This window comes from Podarcis cretensis, assembly GCF_951804945.1.
Source record: "Podarcis cretensis genome assembly, chromosome: 9".
In the NCBI taxonomy this organism is placed as follows: Eukaryota; Metazoa; Chordata; class Lepidosauria; order Squamata; family Lacertidae; genus Podarcis; species Podarcis cretensis.
Window position 1 is genome coordinate 5,342,559 of NC_137178.1, and position 17,546 is coordinate 5,360,104.

General features: G+C 43.7%; 2 protein-coding genes across 4 annotated transcripts in view; both read right to left on the reverse strand.

Moving 5' to 3' along the window:
• Positions 1-17,546, reverse strand: part of ATRN (attractin) — a 167,000-nt gene that overhangs the window by 104,732 nt on the left and 44,722 nt on the right. For all 3 annotated transcript variants that reach the window (XM_079990677.1, XM_079990678.1, XM_079990679.1), the window contains exons 2-7: positions 13,370-13,453; positions 11,307-11,420; positions 6,762-6,890; positions 4,345-4,550; positions 3,098-3,266; positions 357-447 (exon numbers count right to left, since the gene is read on the reverse strand). In XM_079990677.1, coding sequence (XP_079846803.1) covers positions 357-447; positions 3,098-3,266; positions 4,345-4,550; positions 6,762-6,890; positions 11,307-11,420; positions 13,370-13,453 — 793 coding nt within the window. The remainder of the gene's footprint in view (positions 1-356; positions 448-3,097; positions 3,267-4,344; positions 4,551-6,761; positions 6,891-11,306; positions 11,421-13,369; positions 13,454-17,546) is intronic.
• LOC307224190 (kyphoscoliosis peptidase-like) overlaps positions 1-17,546 on the reverse strand; it is a 281,232-nt gene that overhangs the window by 61,810 nt on the left and 201,876 nt on the right. The gene's annotated exons all lie outside the window — the stretch shown is intronic.

Below are 17,546 nucleotides of genomic sequence, written 5' to 3' on the forward strand. Positions count from 1 at the left end.
CACTGTTTTTTAAGAGTCACCAAAGAGCTGCTTCAGCATACTTGATCCCCAGAGAACAGAGTACGCCCAAAGATGAGCCCTTCGCTGATCTGCGTCATGTCCCACCAACACTATCAAGAGAACGTACAACTTGGGCGGTTGCCAAAACAGACATGGAATACTGAATACTTCTCCTCCGCATTTCTACTGGGAGAAGAGTTCGCCCAAAGCAGGCCCAGAATTTCAAACCAGATTGGAAACACAGCCTCAATAGTTCTAATAATAGTCCAATCGATTTTAATGTTTGCAGCCAATGGCCATTACAATACAATGCGAACACAAATCACAGCCTCAGTAACTCCAACAAAGTCACCTACTTCGTGTATGTCCAGGGAATGCCCGTATCTGATCACAACTGCATTCACGCTGCTGTTCAGGGGCAGCCATTCTCCGGAAAGAAGATTATACCTGCATAATGAAAAAGGTAAAATACACGGATGTATCCCTTTTGCACTCCGAGCACAAAGCTGCTATTTATATTTCTCATAATGCATATGGGACAAGAATAGGGCAAACACAGTAAAAATGCTAAAAGGGGTGTTTAATGATCAAACTAGCACACGGATAAAACAAAAACCGATTTGACTCCAGTGCTTCTGCTGGCAATATAAGGGGCTGCATTTGTTGTGGTTCTTTGATAGAGAAAACAGACCCTCCAAATGAATTCAAGCAAGACAGGAAAGAAGCAGCAGAAACAAGAGGAATGCTTTTATTTATTTTTGTTCAGCACCATCTCCAAATATTCTCCCTGAAGTTGAGTAAGGACCTTCTTCATGAAACTTTTTTACCCTGGAGTTTGGTGGCTGTGAGCCAGCTCCAGACACAATTCTGTGAATTGCCACCTATTTGGGTTGCCTTTATTGACCTCAGCTGTATTAGTTTAATGAAGTACAGTGGTACCTTGGGTTAAGTACTTAATTCGTTCCGGAGGTCCATTCTTAACCTGAAACTGTTCTTAACCTGAAGCACCACTTTAGCTAATGGGGCCTCCTGCTGCTGCCGTGCCGCCAGAGCACAATTTCTGTTCTCATCCTGAAGCAAAGTTCTTAACCTGAAGCACTATTTCTGGGTTAGCAGAGTCTGTAACCTGAAGCGGATGTAACCTGAAGTGCATGTAACCTGAGGTACCACTGTATAGTCAATACAGAGAGACAGTGAAAGGCATATACACAGTTAAGAGGCTCCCATGGCACCCTTGACCCGTAGCTTGGGGGACATTTCTTCTGCAAGCAGGTGCCAGGCTTCAAAGGTTGCATCAAAATGTCTAACAATTACAGTGGTGCCCCGCAAGACGAACGCCTCGCAAGACGGAAAACCCGCTAGACGAAAGGGTTTTCCGTTTTGGAGGCGCTTCGCAAAACGAATTTCCCTATGGGCTTGCTTCGCAAGACGAAAATGTCTTGGGAGTTCCTGCGGGGTTTTTTCCCTTTTCTCCCCCTTTTCCTAAGCCGCTAAGCCGCTTATCAGCTGATCTGCTAAAAGCCGCTAAACCGCTAATAGCGCTAATCAGCTAAGATGTCAATGGGCTTGCTTCGCAAGACGAAAAAACCGCTATACGAAGAGCCTCACGGAATGGATTAATTTCGTCTTGCGAGGCACCACTGTACATGCAAGGCTGGCCCTGCAAGTCTCCCCCATGGAACTGGCATCCTATCAGGGAGAAGAATTGGGATCACAGAAGACATCTATGCAACTAGCAACACTCACATGGCTGCATCACTCGAGCACAGTTCCTCAGCTTTGTCTTAGTCCTCGTTACTGTTGGATGAGTCTTCCCCCATGGTCCCTTCCTAAGCAGTTACAAGTGCCAGGCAGTCCCCTGTTAACTGCTTAGGAAGGGTCCATGGGGAAAGACTCAGCCTCAATAACAAGGGCGAGAGGACAAAGCCGAGCTGCTTGGCCAATGAAGCTCTGGGAGCTCTGGCTGTGGCACCTGCTGCCAAGGTGACCTCCTTACACAAGGTAACCTGAAAACCAGAGGACCTGTCTACAACATCTCCATCTTCACTGTAGCAAAAAAAAGGGGCAGCAATCATGGCCACCACAGAAACTCACTGCCACACATGGTGTTCAGCTGCGACTGAAGCAGCACCAGGTATCACATAAATCACAGGGGAAACAGAGATGAAACAAATACACAGGAAATGACAGAGAATAAGGTAGACAGGGGGCAGAAAGCCTAACTTTGCATTTTGCAGAGAGAGCCCATAAAGAAAGTTCCTAATGACACATCATCTTCTGCCACCAAGAAGGAGCTTTGCTGAGGGAGACGGCAAGAAGGAGCCAGGCCCTCTGAGCCACAAAAACCTTTCCACCTAGCTCTAGAAGGTTTCGAGCCTTGCTCTGCGCAGCCACAGAGCCCACGTGCAAGACTGCAGAGAGATCACCAGGTACCACCATCTTTTAAGGAAAGGGAGAGCACAAGGCAAGAAACAGCTTAGCGATACGTCCCAGTACGTTACCGAGCACAATTCACAGTGTTGATGCTGACCTTTAAAGCCCTAAATGGCCTCACTCCAGTATACCTGAAGGAGCGTCTCCACCCCCATTGTTCTGCCTGGACACTGAGGTCCAGCGCCGAGGGCCTTCTGGCGGTTCCCTCATTGCGAAAAGTGAGGTTACAGGGAACCAGACAAAGGGCCTTCTCGGTAGTGGCGCCCACCCTGTGGAGCATCCTCCCATCAGATGTCAAGGAAATAAGCAGCTGTCCTATTTTTAAAAGACATCTGAAGGCAGCCCTGTTTAGGGAAGTTTTTAATATTTAATGCTGTATTGTTTTTAACACTCGATTGGGAGCCGCCCAGAGTGGCTGGGGAAACTCAGCCAGATGGGCAGGATATAAATAATAAATTGTTGTTGTTGTTGTTGTTGTTGTTGTTATACTTCAGAAGAGCAGAAAGAGAGCAGGGCCAGCACTGTACTGCAGTCAAACGGTTGGCTGTTACTCATCCCAACATCTTGGTTCCCTCTAAATTTAGAACAGGTCAACACAAGAGCACAGTGAAACCCCTCACTACCATTTCCCATTAAAACGTTTTGAAGTTTTGTTTGTACTCACGCCAAAACCATTTGAGCATCCGTGTGGTTGAACATGTAACCACCAACTACCCACATGACATCATCTTGGACTACGGCTTTATGAGATGCTCTAGGAAGTTTGGGGATGTAGAATTCCTCCTGAGTCCAGAACGACTGGTTTGCTGGGACAGGTACTGAGCAGTCTGTACCTAGGAGATGCAAAACCAAATGTGTCTAGAACAGTATTACATACTTTCCAGCACTCAATAACTACATTTATACTGACAGACATTTATAGGTAATAAGCTCTAATAAGGAGGGGGAGGAAGAGAGGACCTGAATAAAGAAAAGGAGCTTTGAGAGGTACGGATAAGAAGGGACTAGGGGGAGGAAGTATAGGAGCAGCAGAAGAATGGAAGAAATAATAGAAATTTCCACCCTAGGAGCAGAACAAGAGCTGCCAAGAAGCTTGGGGAAGCAGGATGAGTGAATCCAAATAGATAGCTGACGGGATAGGTGTTGGCGGCTATCCGAGTATGTAGGTACAGTGGTGCCCCGCAAGACGTATGCCTCGCAAGACGAAAAACCCGCTAGACGAAAGGGTTTTCCGCTTTTCGAGGCGCTTCGCAAGACGAATTTCCCTATGGACTTGCTTCGCAAGACGAAAACGTCCTGTGAGTCTTGTGAGTTTTTTCCCTTTTCCCCCCTTTTTCTAAGCCACTAAGCCCTAATAGCCGCTTAGCCGCTAAGCCGCTAATAGCTGCTAAGCCACTAAGCCAATAATAGCGCTAATCCGCTAAGCCGCTAATAGGGATGCTTTGCAAGACGAAAAAACCGCTAGACGAAGAGACTCACGGAACGGATTATTTTCATCTTCCGAGGCACCACTGTAAAGGTAAAAAGGTAAAGGATGCCTGGACAGTTAAGTCCAGTCAAAGGCGACTATGGGGTTGTGGTGCTCATCTCGCTTTCAGGCCAAGGGAGCCGGCGTTTGTCCACAGACAGCTTCCCGGGTCATGTGGCCAGCACGAGTAAACTGCTTCTGGTGCAACAGAACACCGTGACGGAAACCAGAGCGCACCGAAATGCTGTTTACCTTCCTACCACAGTGGTACCTATTTATCTATGTGCACTGGTATGCTTTCGAACTGCTAGGTTGGCAGGAGCTGGGACAGAGGAACGGGAGCTCACATCAAACTGGAAACAAAAAATGCCAGCACCATTTAAATCCTTGCTAAGCGTTTCAAACTCTAATACTCGTATCACAAAAGGGCATTTGCCACCTACCTTGCCAGCCCGAGTTGCAAACACATCCCTGGGTACCATTCACGTTGCACAGGCCTCTCTCTGGGGAGCCACAGTCGTCTGGGCAGAATGGAATGTCACAGGCTTCTCCTTTCCAATGTTCTGAACACTCACATTCAACCACTTTGCTGCTGTTGGTGACCCTGCACTCCCCTCTGCCAGAGCAGTTATGAGGGCACACATCAAAGCTGCAGGCAGAGAATCAGGAAAAGGTCATATCAAAGATTGGTTGTCATAGCACCAGGAAATGGGAGACTGGCAACAGCAAACAACCAAGACTCATGCCAAATATGATCAGATAGCTAGCAGTTTTACTGCTCCCTTGGGAGGAACATCCGGATCGAAACCCAGTATGTCATAGTAATTTGGGGAAAAGAAAAAGAAAAGAATGCAATACAATTTTGCCCTTTAATCAACCAAATTATGCTCGGCGAAAGGGGGGATGAAAGGACAGAACTCTTCCAGACTTTCGAAACATGTTTCTGGAGACTTAGTGCACAGAATCAGAAAGTTTTCAGCCTTTGGAATTAATGATCTGAGTGTAAGGGTTTGATAGGCAGAACCTAGAAAAAAGTAGCCAGACAAGGAGCAGCTGCAGAGCTACAAAATAGGTAACATGGCTGTGCCCAGGTGAGGGAAGGTGAAATATTTAAAAGAGATAACAGTATGATTGTGGATTACACTGGGGAACAAAAATTTTGTTGCAATGACACCTGCAGCCACATACATAAAAGGCATCAGGCTTGTTTACACATTTTTGTCTACTTGAAGAAACCATGGTCTGATCTGAAAAATACAAATATTTAGGTTACAAAACTGTAAAAATAAAGAAAAATTAAGTTTGCAAAACAATAATTACCATGTGGTTAGGGTAGATCAATGTGTCAGGGTTCACTTATCCCCAGTGTAAATATGACATATCGGCAAAAGTTGGAAATTGAAAGAAAACTATAGCATGTACAGTGGTACCTCTGGTTAAGTACTTAATTCGTTCTGGAGGTCCATTCTTAACCTGAAACTGTTCTTAACCTGAAGCACCACTTTAGCTAATGGGGCCTCCCGCTGCCGCTGCACGATTTCTGTTCTCATCCTGAAGCAAAGTTCCTAACCCGAGGTAGTATCTCTGGGTGAGCGGAGTCTGTAACCTGAAGCATCTGTAACCTGAAGCGTATGTAACCTGAGGTACCACTGTACATGAAAATCGATTTCAGATTTGAAATCAGCATTGAAAGAACATATAAGAACACTTGAAAAATCACATGCAACAGAAAATGGAAAAAAATTGTTCCCCAGTGATTATTACTCATTAAATTTATTAGTCTCTTTTTTGCCACTTTTTGATGTGTTTTATTTATTGTTTATGACTACTTCTGTAGTTATAAAAATCTGTTCATGTTGTGAGCCACCTTGAACATGGTTTTAATTATGGAAAGGCGACATACAAATAAATGATGGTGACATCATGTGAGCCTCATCTGTTAGGAGGCTGGCTTACGTTCTCCAGTCTAGGAGATCTGGATCAGTAAAACTTACACATCAAATCACTTTCTTCAACTCTGCTGAGTCAGGGCAGCTGGGATATGCATGGGGTATTTTTTAAACAAGGAACTACAAAAGGGTCATTCAGTTCACTGCAGGGCACATGCCTTATTCGTAGAATATCCAAGGTGCAAATCCAGTTAAGAACCATCAGGTTCCAAGTAAGGGGTAGGGGGAAACCTGCCAAGGGCCTAGAAAGCTGCTCCAGTTAGAGAAGATGCTACTGGCCTGGACTGGCAAATCATCTGACCTGGTATAAATCAGCTTCTTCTGTTCTTCAAGGTTTTGTACAGTGAAATACCAACTGACGCCACAAGATGGTGCTACAGTTTCTAGAATTTCAAGTTCTGGAAATGTTTGTTGCTACATCCCAGATTGCCATTCGTTCCATTGGTGTGTTTTAAATCCCAGTTCAGTGTGTGTCTAAAGATCCCAGCTCAATGTAAAGAATTAGAAATCACAAATTGGGAATTTGAAAGATCCAAGTATAAGTAATAACATTAACCTTTTTTTTAGAGCAGGGCATGATACATTCTGCATTTGCCAGTAGAATAGGGGAGGAAACTGCTATCAATATACCAGACACACAGGATAAAAACATAGGTATGGTTAGCTATTTATGCTCCCAGCAAGTCCAAAATAATCACCTGCCCAAACCTAACAGGGCAGAAACCACGTTATCGGTGTGTTTTCTTCAAATAAATGAAGTGCTGATTCAAGATGCAAGCTAAATCCACAAGGAGCTATTGCTTCAAAACCAACTGTAAATGCAAGCAGGGAGAAACTGACAGGTGAATTTAAAGCAGTACTTCAAAGCCTTTCATTTTGGCACTCCTCGCATACCCGTAGCCGCAACTTACTTGTAGGTGATGTTAAATCCTGTCAAGTTATATGCAGCATCGCTGAAGAAATGGAGGAGAGCATAACCAGAGGTGGCTACAACTTCTGGGACCGTCTCGTTGCTCTCCCGCTCGGGAACGATCAGGCCACTGTACAGGGGGAGACAAGACAAGACGCAGCTGCATTAGGAGAGGGTTTCAGGGGCTAGAATAAGCAAAGATGCAACATCAAAGACATAGCTTTAGATCAGGGGTCTGCAACCCACGGCTCCGGAGCCGCATGTGGCTCTTTTACCCCTTTGCCGCGGCTCCGGGGCGGATACTAGCGAGGGGAGGAGGCGCACTGTGCGCCCCGACACTCCCCACTGTGGCGGGCGCTGTACTGGCTGTGACGTCGCATGGGGTGGTGCGTGCGTTAGTCACGCACCATCCCGACGTCACCTGCCCGCCCGCCCGCTACATTGTAAGGGGCATGTACGCTGGTCACTGCATTGAAAGGGGGCATGTACGCTGGTCACTGTTTTGAAGGGGAGTGAAGAACACACACACACACACACACAAAGGTAACTTGTTAATTTAACGTTTATTTCTATGAGGAGGAGTAATTCTGAGGGGTCAAACAAAGAAATAATAAAAAGTGACCAAAAAAGTTATTTTTATAATGACGAGTTTTGCGGCTCCCAGGTTTTTTTTCTTCGGAAACGGGTCCAAGTGGCTCTTTTTGTCTTAAAGGTTGCAAACCCCTGCTTTAGATGGAAGACCCCACACAGTCCTAATCAGTAGAAAAGTTGGCCAACAAAGTAATATATGGAGACAAATGCATAACATCTGACCGTCGAACAGTTTACAAATACCATCAGTATCAAAGAGTAGCGCAATTTATACAACCTGTAGCACAAGCCAAACTGTGACAACTCCGAGTTAAGTCCTACTGGATACAATGGAGCTCACGTCCCAGTAAGTGGGGTTAGGACTGCAGCCTTAGTCACTAAAATGAAACTCTCATTCACCTGAGTCAATATCCGAATCATTTAATCTGGATAGTGCATCTGGTTTTAATTATGAAGGCATGCATTAAAAAAAAACCTCCCATCATCATCTTTAGATGGGCAAATATGCAACCATGCACATTTAAAATCAAATCAAATGGATGGGAGCAAGACCTATGGGGGCATTTGCAAGAGCAACTAACAGGGATCAGTTATCTATCTTGTCCATTTAAACTCTGCTCTCTCAAAAATCAGAAAGAGGTCGAAGCGATCAAAATCAAACATATTTTCAAACACCATTTATCTTCCTTTTGTACTTTTCGAGAATGGAAAGGTTTCAACTACATATAAAATGCTCCAAATTACAGGGGGCAAAACACTCAGGAATTCAACACACACATATACAGAAGGGAGGGAGTTTTCATGTTGCATGTGCTCGTCAGATGAAGGGCAGTATATACATTTAATAAATAAAATAAAATAAAAATATTTCTCTCGGAGATAGCATGCCACCTAAGAATTGCCACGAAGTCGAAATGAATCGACCCCAAAAGGGAATAAAAGAGGACACACATTTTTATGTGCTACAGTAATTTGTATGTGTAGAAATAATTTCTATAATTTGAATGGAAATACATCTCTCCAGGTACTGGCTGTGTGGGGGCACCTGGCTATGCCTTCCTATGGTTCTTCACTTTTCAACCAGCCTTGGACCAGACAGCCCTTCAGATAAAGAGCCTTGTGCTTCTCAAACAATGCAAAAGGGTACTCATCTAATTAAGGTAGGGGATGCTAGCTGAAAACTACAAACACACAAAATGAGAGATCAGAGCCCTTTTTGTTTATTTCATTTTTAGCAGGTGATGCCAGGGTGGGGTACCTCGAATATAGAAACTAAGAGCGCAACAATTCCAATGAAAACGGTAAAGTAATATAAAAACCAGCCAATTATATGTCTCGCTCACATTCGATACAGCACCGGATTCTGGAATTACGTTGGTCCAAGTGCAACCTCTTGTTTGCTCGTGACTGCCACGCACCTCCAGCTTACATCTGCACTGATTCACACAACTGTGGTGATCACAATGATGTTCTCACTGATCAAAGCAAAGCCTGATCAAACCCATAGTTCTGGGGCATGTGCAGACTTCCAGAAGAACTGACCTTCTCATGCACAGAAAAGGTCATGTCCCATAATATGCAAATGGTGCTTGTCTCAAAATATGCAAATGGTATAGCTATGGTGCTGGAGGAGACTCTTGAGAGTCCCATGGACTGCAAGAAGATCAAACCTCTCCATTCTGAAGGAAATCAGCCCTGAATGCTCACTGGAAGGACAGATCCTGAAGCTGAGGCTCCAATACTTTGGCCACCTCATGAGAAGAGAAGACTCCCTGGAAAAGACCCTGATGTTGGGAAAGATGGAGGGCACAAGGAGAAGGGGACGACAGAGGACGAGATGGTGGGACAGTGTTCTCGAAGCTACCAGCATGAGTCTGACCAAACTGCGGGAGGCAGTGGAAGACAGGAGTGCCTGGCGTGCTCTGGTCCAGGGGGTCACAAAGAGTCGGACACGACTAAACGGCTAAACAACAACAATAGCTAAGGTGGGCTGTGCATGGGGTGCAAGAGTCAGCACTTCACATCACACACCTGAGACAGCCTGTCCAATCTCGTCTACCACTTTCATGCAATTTGAAAGATTTTTTTTTCCTGGTTAGAAATCCTTTGGCTAGACACCTTGGTATATGCAAGGTTCCAACAAACAAGACCTTCTCTAGAGAAAAATTACTGCCACTCGACTTTTGCACATTAAAGCATTAAGAGAAATAATTTCACACTTGATGCATCCTCGTAGGCTCAGGTGCCTAAAGATTAATTATATATTTGCAGCCCTCTTATGCCTGTCACTCTAAAGTCAATGTTTCATCATAGCTTAATGTCAAGTGAACCCAATTGTTCAACCGAGGGGCAGCTAGGAACAACAAGTGCTTTGTTTTCCCATCACAGTGGAGAACTATTAAAACATCTCCAGGCCGTTGAAGTAGCTGTTCATAGACAAACCCATTGTAATAGCAGAGTTAACCTGTAGAATGCCAGGACTTTATTCTTCTGGAACGAACCTGTTTGCCTGCCAGCCAAGATTCCAGAATGGGAAAATTACTTGACTACCCAGAATTTGCTATTTAAGGCACCGGAAGATGCAGGTATCTACGGAGCAAAAGTCCAATGAAGTTGCTTTAGGCAGCTGTCAAGTTCCAGCTGCCATTTGAAGGTGTAAGCAACACTGGCAGTCAAGGGAGAGAAAAGGAGACTTGGACCGAGCTAAGCATGTCAGTCTTAATTCTTGCTCCAATGATGGTTTCGTGTGATGCAACTGAATGACAGTAGATCCATCAGGCAGGGCGGGACTTTTAATGAAGTTGGGGCTTACAAGATGTCAAGGCAGTCACTTGCCCAAGTGTGTTTGTCATCAGTATCTACAACAGCACCTGGAAGCTTTAGGCCATATGAAGACATCATCGAAAGAGTCAAGCTGTAGTCAGCATTATATTACCTAGGGATCAGAATCCACATTGCAGAAGCCAGCAGCAAATCAGATAGACAAGTGATGGGAAAGTTCATTATTCTTAGGCACCTGGGGGAATATCAAAGCTTGCCTACTTGCAAGAAGAAACGCTTATAAGTTTGTCAACAGCATGAGCTGAAGACGCCAAACACAAAAAAAATCTGCTTAACCTTGCTCTAAATTAAGTTCACTTAAGCCAATTCTGGATTGCCAAACTGGCAAGTGTCAAAATAAACAAGTTCATCTCAAGATAAAACAGAAGGCAAAAGACTATTTCTATGTATAAAATGGTGTTTATCCCCAGGCAGTGATTTCTCGTTTTATGCCATTTCGAAACACACCAATTTTAAGCTTCCTGGAACCCCATTAATAAGAACAGCCAACTTGTATCTAGCTCACTTCAGCTTTACAGATGAAAATGCAATTCAAAGCAAGTATCTGCAAGATCTTTGCTAATGACTGGGGTGGGAGAGATCTATATTATTTTCCCAGATGAACCGCGGCCTCATTATATGACATCTGAGCAAAGAAGAAGAAACGGAACTAATGTCAAGTTCTCAGTCTTGACGCCTTCCTAAAGTACCCGAATAAAAGCAACATGGAACCCAAGTGCATCTCCTATCGAAATACAGAAGTGTCAAGGCACCTGATGGGCAAGGAAAAAGGTTTTCAAGGTGGCCAAACCATGCATACCCATCACATTTGGCTGGAATCAGCCAAAGCTCCAATGTGAGTCGAAAGGAAAACTAGTGGAGCAGCAGCACAGCACAGTGAAGACTGCTGTGCAAAGGCTTTTCCTGTGTTCACCACATGCACAGATATGCAAAGGGGTAGAAACTCAAGTAATGTGGGAACTACAAACAAAAAATATACCACATAATACTTTCCCTGCGTTTCCTGATCCTAGGACAGAAAAAAAGAACCGCAGACTTTCAAGACAAAACATGAAGAATCACATCAAACAAATACGACAAACCAATTAGTTTCACACTGTTCTCTGGGGCTTACCTAAAAGCAGCCAGTAATGGAGCATAAATCGAATCCCCATCATATACGTACAAGTGGTCCCAGCTGCATTCCGTCGCAAAGTGATTAAAACGGAGCCTAAGGATCGAGTTCGGCCTGTGGGAAGAGAACAAGCGGCGTTATTTCCACAGACCCTCAACATATTGCTCTCCTTTGTAAGCAAAGCCACACAGCTCGCCTCTAATACTGTATCATCGTCTATTCTTTCAAGTTATTTTATTGTGATGCAATGACTGTTGCCTCATAACTTACATCACCACTTTTTTTGTAGTGAGCATTTCTTCCAAGTTGGTCCCCATACAATAGGTTTTACTAAATCCTGAAGAGTTAGCCAAAGCTGAAATTCTGCAGGCTATTATAATCTCAACACAATGAGGAAATATTCCTATGTAAAAGCTAGGTTTTGCTGACCAGCTTCATGCTACAGTGGTACCTCAGGTTAAGTACTTAATTCGTTCCGGAGGTCTGTTCTTAACCTGAAACTGTTCTTAACCTGAAGCACCACTTTAGCTAATGGGGCCTCCTGCTGCCGCCGCGCCGCTGGAGCACAATTTCTGTTCTCATCCTGAAGCAAAGTTCTTAACCTGAAGCACTATTTCTAGGTTAGTGGAGTCTGTAACCTGAAGCGTATGTAACCTGAAGCATATGTAACCTGAGGTACCACTGTATTGACAATAATTTGGCAGTTCGGACTCACAAAGGAAGGAAATATTATCAGAGCAGTCACACAGTGCAACTGTTGTGGGGCTGAATCTTTATTATAGACTGCAGCTGGGGGGTGCCACACATTTTAATCCCCCACCTCCACCCCAATATATTTTGCCTGAAAACGTCCAGTCCAACAACAGATGTATCTCAAAAATTTAGAATAGTCTCCTCACTGAATATGTTTTGCTCTCTTCTTTCACATCAAGGACTGCAATGACATCTTCTAACTAATTCACATATCGCAGACACAGGAATAAGGTTAACAACGCCTCTTCAATACAGGCAACTGCTTCTATGTAGAAATTTCAGTTGTGTAGATATATATATTCTGTCACATCTGACCCAACATATGTACGCAAACGTAAATGCATCAAGTGCTCCAGAATCTCAAAATAGGTTGGGCTTGCCAGCATCCAGCCTAAAAATACCACAAAACATTATGACTGAACAAAAACATAAGCACCCTTCAAAAGAATGGAACTATAAAAGCGCCATTCTTAATTTTTTTATTTTATTTTATTTAATCCTGCTAAGAAACCACTAAAATCTGCTAGGGGAAAATCAAATGTCATTGTAGTTAAAGCAATGACCTCAGCTGAAAGCTTGACAGAACCTCTGAAGGTCTGTCTGAATAAATGTGAATTTGGGACAGGATCAGAGAAGTCCCAGCTTTCATTGGGGAAATGCCGGGTTTTGTTTCCTTGCACAAGAGGAAAAGTGATGAAATATGCTGCCTCTTGCCTTTGGCACAATATCTGGGCAGCTAGGCTGCGACCCACAAGTTTAAGCTTGAGAGAGAACAGTAATTGTTTTTCTTCTCTTTTGCCAACCCAAGGAGAATACTAGCTATGATCAGAAAGCCGAACCACCAAATTATTGGTATTTTTTAATTATGTCACCCGATACAACTCAGATCTTTCGCTATCTCTGCTGATGCTGAACCACAGCCTGAAGAAATGGGTAGTGAGAGATTCTCTGGGGCTTAATTCTCATAGCTCTATTCCAAATGGCAGGCTGTAGTCTTTGCTATAGGCCAGGAAGAAGTCTTATTCCCCAAAGTAAAGTGAGATGGATGCCGTTTTTGTACGGACTGGACCAGACCATGGCCTATAAACTGTTTTTAAATTTGGTCCAAAAAACAACAGCATAAAACTGCTGGAATGCAAAATTAGGGCCAGTTTCAATAATTGTTCAAGAGCAATTCTTTCCTGTTTAGCAACTGGACAGCAAAAAATAAGCCAAACGGGAAAGCAGTTAAAAACATCATGATGTAGCTACATACAGGCAAGAATACTGCCCAATTCCATCCCGTGAATATAAAGGTGTTTGCTTCTTACCTTCCCACAATAAGCCATGTGCATTTCGTTTTGTATTTATAGTTTCCAGGTCCATCTGTTACATACCCCGAACTTCCAGTAAGCCTGTGAAGAGAAACTAAAAATGTAGCATCCCGTCATGATTTAGTCCTTCTTTTTTACTTTTAAAAAAACTTCAATATGAATACAGCCAATAAATTATCCTTATACTCTCGTAATTCTCCTTCCCCTCCTTTCAGCAAAGTGTTGTCATCTCTTCTTGCCAAAGTGTTTTAAAAGTATCTCTTCACACCCTTTGTGGAAATGCTAAAATATTGTTAGAGATATTTTTATTATTATTCTGTGATACTAGAGATCCTAATGTGGATTTTGTTGACAAACTATTTAAAAGGGACCTCAAGCATCCGGCATACAGTTACAGTTTTTAGAAAATCCATTCTATCTGTCCCCGGATTCACTAGCAATAAAGTCTCTGAGTATTCTGAGATTTTCTGGGGGGCGTATAAATTCAGAATTTCTACTAGGAGGTACAAATTCAGAGGTCAAGGAGTACAGGTTTTTTTCTCATCATCATCACCATGAAGCAAACCAAGGGTGCATACCTGCATCACCCAACACAGAATGATATCCAATTAAATCATACCAGAATAGACCCATTGATTCCAACATGTCGGCTATGAGTATTACTTAGCTGGAGGTCACCTGCTACTTAGAATTATATCTGTTTAACAGGGGCAAACAACTACAGTGGTGCCTCGCAAGACGAAAAGAATCTGTTCCGCGATTCTCTTCATCTAGCGGTTTTTTCGTCTTGCGAAGCAAGCCCATTGACGGCTTAGCGGATAAGCAGATGAGCGGCTTAGCGGCTTAGAAAAGGGGGGGGAGGGGAAAAAAACCTGCAGGAACTCGCAAGACATTTTCATCTTGCAAAGCAAGCCCATAAGAAATTCGTTATGCAAAGCACCTCCAAAACGGAAAACTCTTTCGTCTAGCGAGTTTTCCATCTTGCGAGGCATTCGTCTTGCGGGGCACCACTGTATTAGAAGTCTGGCATGACTGGCACTATTATGATTGACCAGCTTTCTAGGAAACTATCACACCACAGCCTCAGTCCAAATTAAAGGTAAAAAAGGTAAAGGACCCCTGAAAGTTAAGTCGATTCGCAGACAACTCTGGGGTTGCGGTGCTCATCTCGCTTTACAGGCCAAGGGAGCCGGCGTTTGTCCGCAGACAGTTTTTCCAGGTCATGTGGCCAGCATGACTAAGCTGCTTCTGGCGAAACCAGAGCAGCACACGGAAACTCCGTTTACCATCCCACCGTAGTGGTATCTATTTATCTACTTGCACTTTTTGGTGTGTTTTCAAATTGCTAGGTTGGCAGGAGCTGGGACCGAGCAATGGGAGCTCACCCCGTCGCAGGGATTCGAACCGCCGACCTTCCAATCGGGAAGCCCTAGGCTCAGTGGTTTAGACCACAGCGCTACCTGTACCAGTCCAAATTAGCCTGCTGCAAAGAAGTTAAACGAAACACGCCCTTTGTTGCAGAATTCGACACATAGCATTGGGCCACTGCTCTCATTTTTGCCTTAGTATACTGAATAAACGCCAGATAACTATGCCTGACCCCATACTTCCTATACCGGGTACTTCCAACTGAGCATGTCCATAGCAAATATGGCATCAGCATACATTTGCACACTGCAAAGAGTGACAGTTTGCCATGGGGAAAACCGAGACCTGTCTTCCAGGGACATTAATCACTGGTATGCAGAATCAGAAGTACAATGAAGTAGACTTGCAGGCAGACTCTGTGATAATTATATTATTATTATTATTATTATTATTATTATTATTATCTCAGTAGGCATCTTAAGTAAGCTTTTCTGATGTTGTGGTTATTTTTAATTGATTTTATCCTCTGCATCTCTTTTGTAACCTTACTTAAAACTACAGTTTTATGTGGCATATGACTTGTGACAGCAAACAGATGCATAAAACCATTCATTGCTCAGAGCTAGATGAAGGTGCACCTCTTCTGCTACGAATGCACAGGGAGAAAAATGATTGGCAGCTGACATTGGGATGAAAGTGACAAATTCCACAGCTAAATTATAGCAATCATTTCTTAAAAGGAAGCTAACCCAGAGTCCACACAAATGTAATTGGATGCAGTAGGAAATCTCTTGTCAAATACTTGTATTTACCCACTAGATCTCATTGCCTTTGCATTTTGTGAACTGGACAGAGCGGCACAAGGTGAAAACAGTAGAGTTTGAAGCATCATTCTGGGATGTTGGGAGCCGGGCAGACACCCCCAACAAGACTCCTATATATGTGTGGTGAAGGTGCATGAGAACCACCATACAGTGGTACCTTGGTTCTCAAACGCCGAAAACCCAGAAGTAAGTGTTCCAGCTTTCGAAAGCCGAACGTCCAATGCAGCTGTTGGCTATTGTTTCCAGGGCACCTGCACCAATCAGAAGCTACGCCTTGGTTTTTGAACATTTCAGAAGTCACAGACTTCCAGAATGGATTAAGTTTGGCGCTTTTGTTTTTGCTACTTATTTTGCGTTTTTGTTTTTGAGGCTTTTTCGGTTAGTTTGTTTTTGTGACTGTGTGGAACCCAGTTCAGCTACTGATTGATTGACTGATTGTGTGACTGTGGAAATGGATAAAAGCCCCCCCCCCATCCAAACAATGACTATCATTAGTACAGGTAAGGAAAAAATTAACTTTAATTTTTATCATCTACAATACTGTCTTATTTATTTTATAGTACAGTACATTGATTATTGCTTTCATTTTATGGATCAATGGTCTCGTTAGATAGTAAAATTCATGTTAAATTGCTGTTTTAGGGGTTGCTTTTAAAAGTCTGGAACAAATTACTCCATTTTGCATTACTTTCTATGGGAAAGTGCGCCTTGGCTTTGGAACGCTTTGGTTTTGGAACGGACTTCTGGGACGGATTAAGTTTGAGAACCAAAGTACCACCGTACTTCTCAAAGGGGCTTTGCCTCATCTGCTGCTGGCAGCTGTGCAAGGCAAAGGAACAACCCCCGTTTTTCCAAATCTTTGCGAGCTTACAGAGTTGAAGGAATTTCACACATCTGTTTGATAATGTGCCATCACCAGGGACTGAGATGCAAGGTTCAGAAAAGGGCAATTTCAGATTCTGACTAGTCCCACACAAGCAGCTACAGAATGATAAGAAGGATCGTTCGTTTTAGGGACTTTATATTCATTACAGGTTGCTACTGAAATTTCCCTGCACCTGAACCTTGTAGCATGGCTGTTTCTTTTAGCCGGAACAGAAGAGGTTGAATGTTTAACAGCCCTGAGAAATTCGGCGTACAGCGCAGGTGCCTAATTTGATCTTGTTTTCTCCAACGCATGACCTTTAGAGAGCAGCGCAACCCTCCGAATCTAAATGTGCAAAGAGCACCCATGTATCAATTGAGTCGGCACCCTGCCGGTAATTGATAGCAAACAAACAGACTTTGGTAGCTCAAACAAACCTTGTCGAAACGGCAAAAGATCTTGTGCAATCTGCCCTTCTCCCAAACAACTTCACTACGCAGAAATCGTTACAACTGACCTACTCTGAAAGCAATTACTGCAGCTTTCACAGTACAAATAGCACCACAAATGTCTCCAGCATTGCTGGCAAGACCCAAGGGGGAAAGTGAAAAGTTCTCTTAGAAAATGAATCTGCCCAGATCTCAACTGCTCCACCTAAAAAGGGACACCAGGATACTTCTAAGAGGTTAAGGATAGGAGAATTTCCAATAACAGCCTATAAATGATTTACTTGATGTTATGTGTTTGTGGGTGCCCTGAACCACTGCAGACTCCTGGATGCTGGGATTTAAGACGAAATGTCTTGCGAGTTTTTTCGACTTTTTTTTCCTTCCCCCCCCCCCTTTTTCTAAGCCACTAAGCCGCTTATCTGCTTATCCGCTAAGCTGATAAGCCGCTAAAAGCCGCTAAAAGCCGCTAAGCCGCTAATAGCGCTAATCCGCTAAGCCGTCAATGGGCTTGCTTCGCAAGACGAAAAAATGGCTAGACGAAGAGAATCGCGGAACGGATTCTTTTCGTCTTGCGAGGCACCACTGCACCTTGAGAATTAAGGTGAGCTGACAGATGTTGGATTTAGTAAGGGGGGAAATGTAGACTGAGCTAGTCCTTCCAGGCTGGG